A 13,348-nucleotide genomic window follows, 5' to 3' on the forward strand; every position below is an offset into this window, starting at 1 on the left:
ACAGTAGAAGAATCAGACTTGAGTCACATTTCAAACACTGGAAAAATACTCAGCAAGTAACAATGAAAACAGCACAGACTCAGTATATCCTGTTCAGTCCTGTGTTTGATATGAATGTGCTGTTCAGAGAGGATCTGGCCCCAGTGTTTTCTGGCATCTTCAACTCCTCACTGCAGGCATGTCATGTGCCTGCCTGCTTCAAGTCCTCTACCATAATCCCTGTCCCCAAGAAACCTAGGATCACTGGACTAAATGACTACAGACCCGTGGCTCTGACATCTGTGGTCATGAAGTCATTTGAGCGCCTAGTTCTCTCCCATCTCAAGACCCTCACGGCCCCCCTCCTGGACCCCCTGCAGTTTGCATATAGAGCCAACAGGTCTGTAGACGACGCCATCAACATGGCCCTACACTTCATCCTGCAGCATCTGGACTCCCCAGGAACCTACGCCAGGATCCTGTTTGTGGACTTCAGCTCTGCCTTCAACACCATCCTTCCAGACCATCTCCGAGGCAAGCTTTCCCAGATGAATGTGCCTGATCCCATCTGCCGGTGGATCACTGACTTCCTGACGGACAGGAAGCAGCACGTGAGGCTGGGGAAGAATGTCTCGGACTCCCGGACCATCAGCACCGGCTCCCCTCAGGGCTGTGTTCTTTCTCCTCTGCTCTTCTCCCTGTACACCAACTGCTGCACCTCCACCCACCAGTCTGTCAAGCTAATCAAGTTTGCAGATGACACCACCGTTATTGGACTCATCTCGGACGGGGACGAGTCTGCCTACAGGAGAGAGGTTGAACGTCTGGTGTCCTGGTGCAGCCACAACAACCTGGTGCTGAATGCCCAGAAGACAGTGGAGATTATTGTGGACTTCAGGAAGCACACAGCCCCACTCCCCCCCATCATCCTGACTGACACCCCCATCACCTCTGTGGACTCATTCCGCTTCCTGGGTACCACCATCACCCAGGACCTGAAGTGGGAGCCCACCATCACCTCCGTCATCAAGAAAGCCCAGCAGAGGATGTACTTCCTGAGGCAGCTGAAGAAATTCAACCTGCCAACACGGACGATGATGCAATTCTACACCGCAATCATCGAGTCCATCCTCACCTCCTCCATCACCGTGTGGTACGCTGGAGCCACTGTCAGGGACAAACAGAGACTGCAGCGTGTTGTGCGCTCTGCTGAGAAGGTGATTGGCTGCAGACTCCCATCTCTGCAGGACCTGTACACCTCCAGGACACTGCGGCGTGCAGCCCGGATCTCAGCTGACCCTTCCCACCCTGGACACAGTCTGTTTGACCTGCTCCCCTCAGGCAGGAGGCTCCGGTCCATTCGCACCAGAACCTCTCGCCACAAGAACAGTTTCTTCCCCTCTGCTGTTGGACACATGAACAATAACCACATGACTGTCCCCGCCACTCACACATGACCCTACGCTGTGTCACTGCATCATTTCATGTCTGGCACTGATCACCACCTGCACTCATGTATATATCCTTCTACGTAGCACTCTTAATTCTTATTCTCATGTATATATCTAATGTATATCTCATGCACATATCTTTCTTTCTACATAGCACTTTAATTCTTATTGTTTGCACTGAAGCACCGCAGCAAATTCCTAATGTTGTAAACCTCAACATCTGGCAATAAACCCATTCTGATTCTGATTCTGATTCTGATTCTGATCTCATGTCCTCTTTTACAAAGCCTTTGTTTCATGATGTTTGTGTATAAATGAATGTAGGTGTGTTTCTAAGTGTGAAGGAGCCCTGGGAGAAAAGACTGAAGCTTGTGCCAAAGAACAAACAGGAAAGAAAGATCAGCATTAATGAAGACGAGCACAGAAGGAGCCCAAGCACGTGTTGCTTTTTCAGATTTCTCTAAAAGTGTGTGTTCATTTGTTCCATCCTTCAGAACAAACAACAGCTGACAGACACACATGCACTCTGTGTCACTTCACAGGGGCTGATGAAAGTGGACACAGTAAAGGGAGAGCTGGACCTGCTCTACACATCCTGCACTCTGTTAACAGACTTTATTCTGCAGCATCAACAGATAAAAATATATGAAGATATAGAAACGTTTAACATTGTGACTGTTCACATTAGTGAAGCTGTTACTTTGCTGCCAGGTGGGAAAAGAAGCCTAAAGCTGAGTCTGATTAAACATCTGCTGCACCAGAGAGTTTCATGGCCCTGCTTTATCCTGTGCTTGCTGACCACCTCGTCCTGAAACCTCTTCATCATCCTCACAGTTGTGTGAAGAAAGAGGGAAGCAGGTGGAAACCATCTGTGCTGCTGTGTTCACTTGTGTGTGTGCGTCTATGGTCATATCTAATGTGTACCTACAGACAAACACAAACACAAACACCTGGCATTGCACAAGAGTCTCTACTGGAGCAACCTGCAGATGTCAGAGATGTGATTAGAGGGTAAAGTGGACTAGTGAGAGCATCTATGTTGTTGTTGTCTGCTGGGGGACAGCATCAGCTCCAGAGATGCATCAGGATCAGCAAACTAATCTGCAAGGCTGCAAGTGTCACTGAAGGAGTTTGAGTCAGTGAGGGACTCAAACTCACACAGCTGGTCAAGAAGGCTCAGCAGCTGCTGTATTTCCTGAGGAGGCTGAGGAAATTTGGTATGTTGGCCAAGATCCTCAGCAGGTTCTACAGCTGCACTGTGGAGAGCAGCCTGACCAGCTGCATCACTGCATGGTACTGCAGCACTACTGCAAACCGCAAACGCCTGCAGAGAGTGATAACAACTGTGGAGAAGATCATCAGGACCCCGCTGCCCTCTCTGCAGAGCAGCTACCATCACAGAGTCCAGAGCAGAGACACACCTCTGCCCTCGAGACGAAGGTTCAGAAGTGTGAAATGTAGAACATCCAGACTCAACAACTCCATCTTCCCCACTGCTATCAGACTCCTGAACAGCTGACCGACCTCAAACTGCAGTTTGCACATCAGGTCACTTTGCACACTAAGTTCATTTTGCACATTAAACTCCATGTACATCCATGTACATCGACATCTGCAGACCACACGTGTCTTCAGTTACTTATTTATACTTATTTGCAGTTATTTATCTTTTTATTTTATTTTTTTAAGTTATTTTTTATCCTTATTTTATCTTTTTATTTATTCTTATCTTGTTCTTTTAACCATTATCTAACTTGGCATTGTGCACGGTGTGTTTAGATTCAGTTTAAATTCAGGGACATGGAGCCCCTGTTGATCCTCTACCTAATCACACGAGCCACGGTGTGAGAACGGGTGTGGGTCTCAATCAGCCAAGGTTTTGGGTGAACCCATTGTGAGATCTAGCCCCACGCTATCATGTGATTTCCTGTGATCAAATGTCCCAGGATGTAAGTGGGCGTTAAGACGTCCATGTCCCTCTTCAAGCAACTTAAAGAAGTCCAGACGCTTTTCTTTCCAAGCTCCTTCAACAACATCATTCATAGAACAGCTTCCAGCTTCTTTTGCTCGGCTACAGTTTGGATGGATTTGCATTTAAAGATGCAACAAGACTAAAATGGTTAGGGTCAGGAGGTCAAAGGTCAGAGCTCCTGTGGGTCTGAGGGCGGCCTCACGCTGGAGAAGGATGAAGGAGTCTGACCTGAGCCAGTGTTTGACATGAACACATCAGCACTGCTGTCAGTGAGCCTAACGACAGCCGTTAGCATCATTTCAGTGTTTCAGTCATAAAAACACTTCCTGTCACTGTGGTGGTTATAGTGACATCATGCAGTTTGTGCTTTGACCTCCAGAGGGCGACAAATCAGCACAGACAGAGAGCTCCATTCAAACTTTGCTGCCATCAGGAATAATTCTTCAAATATAATCATCAGTGTTTGAGCAGTTATGATATCAGGGACAATCTAGACATATGTGACAATACTGAACATGTCACATGACACACCTCAAACATCATGTGATCCACTCTCAGTCTGCACTTTCATTCATGACTTCAACAGGTTGAAACGAGCTTTGAAGAAACATTCAGTGAAATAAATCTTTCATGGATTCATGTGAGCAGCAGATGAACTTTGTACCAACAACATCTTCAATAACAGAGTCTGAATGAAGCTCAGGTGTTGATGCTGCTCACTGATTGGACGCTTGCTTTCAGCTCTGCTCTCAGTCTTTACTGCACAGGTGAAGGTAGAAAGTGTGACTGGATCTATAGACTGGAAACAGAGAAACATGCTGAACATTTGAAGCTTTGCAGCAGAAATGTTCATGTTACAAATACAGCAGAGCTGATCTGGGATCAGTGTGTTCACACCTGCAGCTACAACAAGGTTTCATGTCTCCACACGTCAGCATGTGAACTTTACTCTGACTCAGTCTGAGCAGTCAGACGGCATATTTTTAAAGTTAACACATCAGCACACACAGAGCTGAGCCCCTCCCACCTGTGCTGAGTTTCAGGTGGAGCCCCGCCTCCTTCCAGGAAGCAGCTCACCTGTGTGTCCGTGTTTAGTGTCCAGGTGTGGAGTGGAGCTTGTTGTTGGTGTGTGAAGAAACTGTAAGTTTGCTTTGTTTCCTCCTTTAACAGTTTGTCTTTAGGAACTTTACTGTTTGTTCAGCTCGTGTTTGATTTCTTCACACAACAAACTGTGTGTGTTTGTATTTCCGGTCTCTCCATTAAAGTCAGTGTGTAATGTTTCCTGGCTAACATCAGCTGTGTGCAGCTTAGTTCAGCACAAATCTGCCGCTCCATAGTTCACGGTAACGGACTCACAGCTGGACCAACGAGGCCGAGTGTGTCCGCCACTCTGAGCTACGTTCGTGTTTGTGTACTTGTAGTTTGTACTTTGAGTTCACTCAGAGCCCACAGAGGACGCAGCGTACGTGATGACGTCACAGCCCTTTACCTCCTTTACTGTCACTGTGATTAATATTTACACAGGAGACACCTGCAGAGCTCTGACGCTAAGCTAGCACACAGCATGCTAACACTAAGCTAAAGCTAGGCTAGCCAAGAACCCAGAGTGAGGTTAAAGCTGAGTAAACACTGACCCCAGACCAGCACCGTGATAAAGTGAGCTGCTGCTGCTGAACTTGAACAGGTAACAAAGTGATGAGCAGTCAGGCTGCAGGTTTCTACCTGTTCATGTTTCTACAGTAGAATCACTTTGAAGTGTCTTTGTGCTGTTTCATCTTTGATTTGTGTTCATAAACACTCAGAGAAACATCACGTGACCTCATCAGGATCTGTGTTGGTGTGTGGGGCTGTACCTCAGCTTTATGTTGTTACATGCTCATTTGTTCATTTTAACATCAAAGTAATGTTATGAGGAGTAATGAAGTAACGTACTCCATTACTTTTAATTAAAGTGTTCTGTGTAATATGTGTAATAATGACTGTTTTGAGTAATGACCAACACTGATCACAACAAAGAGGAAATGCCTCCAACATGCACAAACATTTGAGCCACAACATGCAGTTAATGTGCACAAATGTCTTTGATATGCTGCTCAGTGATGGTGGTGACTGTCAGAGCAGAGCTACTGAGAATCAATAAGTAATATCAATGATGGGATCAGAATCACTAAATTCTTCTCATCCCTGTCAGTATCATACATGTGCTGTATAATGTGATAAATGTAGAGGTGCTGGCTGTTCTCTCACTCTGCTGTTTAGCTGTAAAGGACGCCTCCCTGCCTTTGTCTCATTCATGACCTTTAATAGTCTCTTCTAACATGCAGAGATCTGTATGATCTGTTTCATAGAGTCTAACCAGCCTGTACAGGTAACAACAACAGTCACTGCATCACTGACACACAAACGTCATCTCTGTCAATAACAACATTCATACATGGAATAAAAACACATCAGTGGATCATTGCTGGAGCTGATGTTTGTGCTCCTGGTGCAAAGGCTCTCAGTTTCCTCCTTGAAATAACATCAGTGGTGGGTCAGCGACATGCTTTCTTTCCCTCTCAGGTTTAAATATCTGGGACTCTCCACCGTTTGGTTTTAGAGCTGAAGAAGCTTCTCAGATGAAACGTCTTCCAGAAACTTAAAGACGTCTCTTTTCTCTCCAAGCTCCTTAGATCACATGACCTGGATGACTGAACCTACAGACATATTGACCTGGTTTCTAGGTCACATGACAGGTCAGAGGTCAGCGACTGTAACTCAGTTCCTCCTGTTAATGTGAACTCACTGAGTGTTTGTGGTTTACCTCTCAGACTGACTGAAGATGATGATGGAGGAAGAGGAGGACAGAGCAGAGTCTGCAGGGTCCAGCTGTCCGTCTGTGAGGAGTGACCGGTCCAAAGATCAAAATCCAGAGTTCAGTGGTGAACCTGGAGCAACGAGGTCAGAGAGCTGAACTCACTGAGTAACAGAAATAATTCTGCACTGACATTATAATCAGTGTTGACTCTGGTTGATTGTCTGACTGTGTTTGTGAGCTGAGAGGAAATGAAAATGAGTTTGTAACAAAAATCAGTTTTGTCCAGTTTTCCTGTAAAAAGCTGAACTCTAATCTAAGAGGATGTTACTGACAGGAAACAGCTGCATTATCTGCAGTCTGTGTGATCACAGCTGCTTCAATCATGTTTGTGTCTGCAGAGGTCAGAGGTCACAGTCTGCAGGGTCCAGCTGTCCGTCTGTGAGGAGTGACCGGTCCAAAGGAAACCCTCCAGGCTTCAGTGGTGAACCTGGAGCAACGAGGTCAGAGAGCTGTGATGACTCCTTTACATGTTTGTGTTTCCTGGATAAATATGACCTGAAACATCCTCAGATTGTTACAAAGATTCATTAAAAAGAAAACAATGAAAGAGAAAAGATCCAAATGTTCGACTTGGTCATTTGCTGTTTGAGGACAGTGATGCTCATATCTGTGGGGAAAGTGTGACCTGAGTGGGTTCATGTTTGTCTTTAAAGAACAGAGCTGCTCTGATTCTCTTTGTGTCTGATCTGTTAAACAGTCTGAGAGGTCACACAGAGACCCAGCAGCTAAAGCCTGGATCATACTGGCTGCTGTTACTCCATCAGGACAACACTGAACCACAGTGGTGTGGATGTAGTGGATAAATCCCACCATACTGATGCTCAGAGTTAACCACAGGGAACAAAACCAGATGTTACCTTCAGATTGTGACCTTTGGAGTGGACGATGCAGATTTCAATAGAGAATAAATGTTGTTGTTTTTCAGCTGTGAAGAAAGAATCTAATTTTCTGAACTTAAGAATTTATGATGCTGGAAACAACATGGAGACTATAACACAACATTTCCACTGTGTTCATAGAATGAATGTAAAACTGTCAGACATTCATTAAATATGCAAAATGTCTACAGAAGCATCAGAGGGTCAGACGTGAAGCACTCAGTGATTTTGATCAAATGACTCATCAGTTATTGATCTGTACTACACTGATCTACCACGTTAGTAAAGCTGGTGTTCTGGTGGTGGAGGGAGACTCGGATCATGTTCTGGTTTTGGAGCAGTGATCTGCTGATGGTTCAGTTTGATGAGCTTCTTCAAAATCATCCCTGACATCACCACTGAAAGGACGTCCATGAAAACAGACTGAAAATTACTGATATGTTCACAATCTGAGAGTTTAAAACTTGACAGACTTGATTCAGATGAAGTTATTTGAGCAGAAACTCCTGGATCTTTATCCTGTGTTGATCTAATCCTTCATGGTTCCTCCACAGAGTGGACCAGCAGAGCTCAGAGGTTCCCAGTGGTCAGTCTGCCCAGCAGCATCAAACACAGCTGGACTCCATATTTATGGTCTGTACATGTACAACAACTACTGTTACATCTGTTCTGTTCACAGTCATCTCCATGCTGCTCTTTGTAGACCAGTGGATCGTCAGTGTGTCCAACATGGATCTGATGTTTGGCTCCATGATTTCAGTCTGATTGGCTCATTCATAAATATTCTGTTCCAGCTGCTGGAGGACAACATCATCACTTTTGTGAAGAACGAGCTGAAGAAGATCCAGAAGGTTCTGAGTCCAGATTACCCAGAATGCTTAGAGAGTCAGAGGAGCAGCAGCAGAGAGGCATGTGTGAAGATCACGGTGGACTTCCTGAGGAGAATGAAGCAGGAGGAGCTGGCTGACCGTCTGCAGAGACGTAAGAGGATTTATCTAAAGATTTAAGCTGCTGGATAAATGAACATTTTCCAGAGATGGAAGATGGAGCAACATGTTTTAAAGATTAGTTCTTTTTGGAATTGAGTGTTTATTTTTCTTCTCATTCAGAGCTTCAAGCTGCAGTTTGTCACCGTAACCTTAAATCCACCCTGAAGAAGAAGTTCCAGTGTGTGTTTGAGGGCATCGCTAAAGCAGGAAACCCAACCCTCCTGAATCAGATCTACACAGAGCTCTACATCACAGAGGGAGGGACTGCAGAGGTCAATGATGAACATGAGGTCAGACAGATTGAAACAGCATCCAGGAAACCAGACAGACCAGAAACAACCATCAGACAAGAAGACATCTTTAAAGCCTCACCTGGAAGAGATGAACCAATCAGAACAGTGCTGACAAAGGGAGTGGCTGGCATTGGGAAAACAGTCTTAACACAGAAATACAGCCTGGACTGGGCTGAAGACAAAGCCAACCAGGACATCCAGTTCATATTTCCATTCACTTTCAGAGAGCTGAATGTGCTGAAAGAGGAAAAGTTCAGCTTGGTGGGACTTGTTCATCACTTCTTTACTGAAACCAAAGAAGCAGGAATCTGCAGCTTTGAAGACTTCCAGGTTGTGTTCATCTTTGATGGTCTGGATGAGTGTCGACTTCCTCTGGACTTCCACAAAACTACAATCCTAACTGACCCTAGAAAGTCCACCTCAGTGGATGTGCTGCTGATAAACCTCATCAGGGGGAAACTGCTTCCCTCTGCTCGCCTCTGGATAACCACACGACCTGCAGCAGCCAATCAGATCCCTCCTGACTGTGTTGGCATGGTGACAGAGGTCAGAGGGTTCACTGACCCACAGAAGGAGGAGTACTTCAGGAAGAGATTCAGAGATGAGGAGCAGGCCAGCAGGATCATCTCCCACATCAAGACATCACGAAGCCTCCACATCATGTGTCACATCCCAGTCTTCTGCTGGATCACTGCTACAGTTCTGGAGGATGTGCTGGAAACCAGAGAGGGAGGACAGCTGCCCAAGACCCTGACTGAGATGTACATCCACTTCCTGGTGGTTCAGGCCAAAGTGAAGAAGGTCAAGTATGATGGAGGAGCTGAGACAGATCCACACTGGAGTCCAGAGAGCAGGACGATGATGGAGTCTCTGGGAAAACTGGCTTTTGATCAGCTGCAGAAAGGAAACCTGATCTTCTATGAATCAGACCTGACAGAGTGTGGCATCGATATCAGAGCAGCCTCAGTGTACTCAGGAGTGTTCACACAGATCTTTAAAGAGGAGAGAGGACTGTACCAGGACAAGGTGTTCTGCTTCATCCATCTGAGTGTTCAGGAGTTTCTGGCTGCTCTTCATGTCCATCTGACCTTCAGCAACGCTGGACTCAATCTGCTGGAAGAACAACAAACAAGAGGCTCTTGGTTGCCTTTCCAGTTTATGCTGTGGTTTAAACCATTTCCAGAGAAAATACATCTTTATCAGAGTGCTGTGAACGAGGCCTTACAGAGTCCAAATGGACACCTGGACTTGTTCCTCCGCTTCCTCCTGGGTCTTTCACTGCAGACCAATCAGACTCTCCTACGAGGTCTGCTGACACAGACAGGAAGTAGCTCACAGACCAATCAGGAAACAGTCCAGTACATCAAGAAGAAGCTCAGTGAGAATCTGTCTGCAGAGAAAAGCATCAATCTGATCCACTGTCTGAATGAACTGGATGATCGTTCTCTAGTGGAGGAGATCCAACAGTCCCTGAGATCAGGAAGTCTCTCCACAGGTAAACTGTCTCCTGCTCAGTGGTCAGCTCTGGTCTTCATCTTACTGTCATCAGAAGAAGATCTGGATGTGTTTGACCTGAAGAAATACTCTGCTTCAGAGGAGGCTCTTCTGAGGCTGCTGCCAGTGGTCAAAGCCTCCAACAAAGCTCTGTGAGTAAATCTGTGATCATGTTTATTTTTAAAATGTTGATTAAAAGTGGTCATAGATTTCTTCCATGACAGATCCATGTCCTAAAACCATGAGACAGCGTAGTTGTATAGTATAAAAGAAAAAAGGAGAACTTTTGACCACAATATTGTAACTTGAATGAACTTTTGATACAGCCTTTAAACATAAAATTTATGAACAGAATCAGTGACAAAGGGCAGCCCTGGTGGAGCCCATCACCCACCGGACTTATTACTATCCAACGTATTGCCGGCTATGCCAACCAAGCTCTTGCAATGGTTGTAAAAGGATCGAATGGCCATAAAATGTTTCTCAGTTTTATTATTTTCAGTCACATCTGTTTTTGATTATTAACTGAATATTTTAAAATTCAGGCTTTTTATGTTATACAAAACATCATATTTTCTTATGATGTCTTGTATTGATTCTGAAGGAATAGTTTTCATCAGTATCGCAGATACCAGCCTGAATTTTACTTTGTATTGGATCAGAAAGGAAATCAGTGGCATCACACATCACTTACAGCAACTTCAGTACACTCCATTTTAATAAACTGGGGGAGGTGCACCAAGATTCAGTATGAGATAAAGAATTATTTTTAACTGTAAGGTTGGAGAAATCTGTTGTTGGAAATTGGAAGAACAGGTCATCTTAAAAATCACTGCATTGTAGTTTTATTCAGGCCCCTTCAATCTGTGATCGCTGTTGCTTTGCATTGTAAATGCTATTATTACAAAAGTCACAAATATTAGTGTATGTGTGTGTTGTTGGGTAATAAACCAAAAGAACAGAATCTACCAGCACCTCACTGATTTCTGCTTAAAAACAATAAAAAAGCAATAAAGCTCTGATTTGTTTGGTTGATCTTGTCTCCCTTCCACCTTGATTTCAGACTGAGTGGCTGTAACCTGTCAGACAGAAGCTGTGAAGCTCTGTCCTCAGTCCTGAGCTCCCAGTCCTCCCATCTGACAGAGCTGGACCTGGGTAACAACAACCTGCAGGATTCAGGAGTGAAGCTTCTGTCTGCTGGGATGAAGAGTCAATACTGCAAACTGGAAACGCTGAGGTCAGATCAAGCAATATCGATTTTTTTTTCATCAATTAACATCATTTAATCAATTTCATTTGGAAAAAATTAACAGTGTTTATGTTTTGTTTTTTTAATGAATCCATCCAAGTCACAGTAAACTGCCACATTTGTCTTTTGTAACATGAGGCAATAAGGATTCCAGCATGTCCTGAAACAGTGTTGAAATATTGTAAATGTAGTAGCTCCTCATGGCACCATGAATATACTTTAACACAAGTGTTTCATGTCTTCTTGTCATCCTTTCTTCAGACTGAGTGGCTGTAACCTGTCAGACAGAAGCTGTGAAGCTCTGTCCTCAGTCCTGAGCTCCCAGTCCTCCCGTCTGACAGAGCTGGATCTGGGTAACAACAACCTGCAGGATTCAGGACTGAAGCTTCTATTTTCTGCAGTGGAGAGTCCAAAGTGTACAATTCTCAGGTCAGGATTCAGTCTTTTCTGATGATGATTTAAAACCTGAGTCAGGTCGATAAATGGCTTACTCATTTACAACAGACATGATTTGTCAAATCACCTTATATCTAACCCAAAGGTCCTGTGTTTTACTACTTTGATTTTTTTAGTAAAACACAGGACCTCTTAATATTTATCTAAGAGACCATATATAATTTTTTTCCCTGGATCATGTGTGTACCCTCCTGGTTGGAGCTCCAGCAGCCTGTATCAGTGAATGGGACTTTAAATGAAATTGCTGCCCCTGTCAGGAAGAGGTCTGAGTGACACACAAAACAGAAAATATGAGCACTGCATGTGTCTGAGGCTACTCAGATACAGACCTGAATGAGACACTAACTTTGTCTCTGAGAGATAACTTTTATTATTAAATACACTTCATTTCTCATCTGTGTAGAGAATGTAGAGTTTGACATGCTAATATTACAAAATGAAAAATCACACTGAGTCACAAAGAAATTGTTTTGGAGTATTTATGGTTCAGCTGATGAAATTGTTCAAACAAACCAGTAATTTACACCGAAACAGCACAAGTGAAACTTTTTCGAGGGACTTACACTAAGCTTGTCCTGGTACACCTGTAGAGCCCAGCTTCTATGGACCATGAGCTTAAGTTCTGTGCTGCTCTGATTTATTGCCTGTGCTGTCTTTCAGTTCTGGTTATGTACCTTCAGTTCTTAAACATGCTTTTATTCAACCCGTTTTAAAGAAAAATAACCTGGATCATAGTGATTTTGCCAACTATAGACCGATTTCCAAGCTTCCTTTCTTGGCTAAAATCCTTGAGAAGGTGGTTCTACTTCAACTGCAGACCTACCTGGACGAGAATAATATAAATGATAAATTCCAATCAGCCTTTAAACAACATCATAGCACTGAATCAGCGCTGCTTCGTGTTTTTAATGATCTTTTACTTATGGCTGATAATGGTCGTCCTTCTGTTTTAGTTCTATTGGATCTTTCATCTGCATTTGATATGGTTGACCATAACATCCTAGTCGCAAGATTAGAGCACTCTGTTGGCATTAAGGGCACTGCCTTGGACTGGTTCAAATCTTACCTCTCCAATCAGCTTTCTTCGGTACATCTGGCCTCATCTTCCTCTTCCCCTGTACCTGTTTGCTGTGGTGTCCCCCAGGGTTCTGTGTTAGGCCCGACCCTTTTCTCACTGTATATGCTTCCTTTAAGCGCTATCTTTGAGAAATACCACATTGCTTTTCACTATTATGCGGATGACATCCAGATTTATTTTGAGTTACATGATGATCTCGCTTTATCTTTAAATAACTTTCGTGAGTGCATGAGTGAGGTCAAGAAATGGCTGTTGGCAAATACTCTTATTCTCAATGAAAAAAAGACTGAAATCATGATTTTTGGCAGTAATGCCCTTCGCGCCAAACTTCAAGATGCCTTTGGCTTTCTTACTAGTTCTTTCTCTGATACTGTCAGGAATCTGGGTGTTTTGTTTGACAGCTCCTTTAAACTTGATAAACAGGTGTCTGCTGTTGTCAGATCTAGTTTTTATCAGCTTCGTCTCATCTCCAGGGCCAGACACTATATCCCGTATAATGACTTAGAAAAGCTCATTCATGCTTTTGTAACGTCAAGACTAGATTACTGTAACTCACTCTATTCTGGTCTCCATGTTACCCTTCTACATAGATTACAGACAGTTCAGAATGCTGCGGCACGTATTCTAACTAAAACCAAGAAGTTTGACCATA

The 13,348-nt window shown here is 44.1% G+C and overlaps 1 protein-coding gene across 1 annotated transcript in view; it reads left to right on the forward strand.

Annotated features, from left to right (window-relative positions):
• Positions 1-6,223: 6,223 nt before the first annotated feature.
• Positions 6,224-13,348, forward strand: part of LOC146577198 (protein NLRC3-like) — a 48,805-nt gene continuing 41,680 nt past the window's right edge. The window contains exons 1-7 of the mRNA XM_085252180.1: positions 6,224-6,342; positions 6,598-6,699; positions 7,692-7,770; positions 7,932-8,118; positions 8,247-10,065; positions 10,977-11,150; positions 11,424-11,591. Of these exons, the coding sequence (XP_085108306.1) occupies positions 6,224-6,342; positions 6,598-6,699; positions 7,692-7,770; positions 7,932-8,118; positions 8,247-10,065; positions 10,977-11,150; positions 11,424-11,591 (2,648 nt within the window). The remainder of the gene's footprint in view (positions 6,343-6,597; positions 6,700-7,691; positions 7,771-7,931; positions 8,119-8,246; positions 10,066-10,976; positions 11,151-11,423; positions 11,592-13,348) is intronic.

This window comes from Mchenga conophoros, linkage group LG3 (genome assembly GCF_057382185.1).
Source record: "Mchenga conophoros isolate Kocher_MC1m ecotype Shallow Benthic linkage group LG3, M_conophoros_male_GT1.1, whole genome shotgun sequence".
Taxonomy (NCBI): domain Eukaryota; kingdom Metazoa; phylum Chordata; class Actinopteri; order Cichliformes; family Cichlidae; genus Mchenga; species Mchenga conophoros.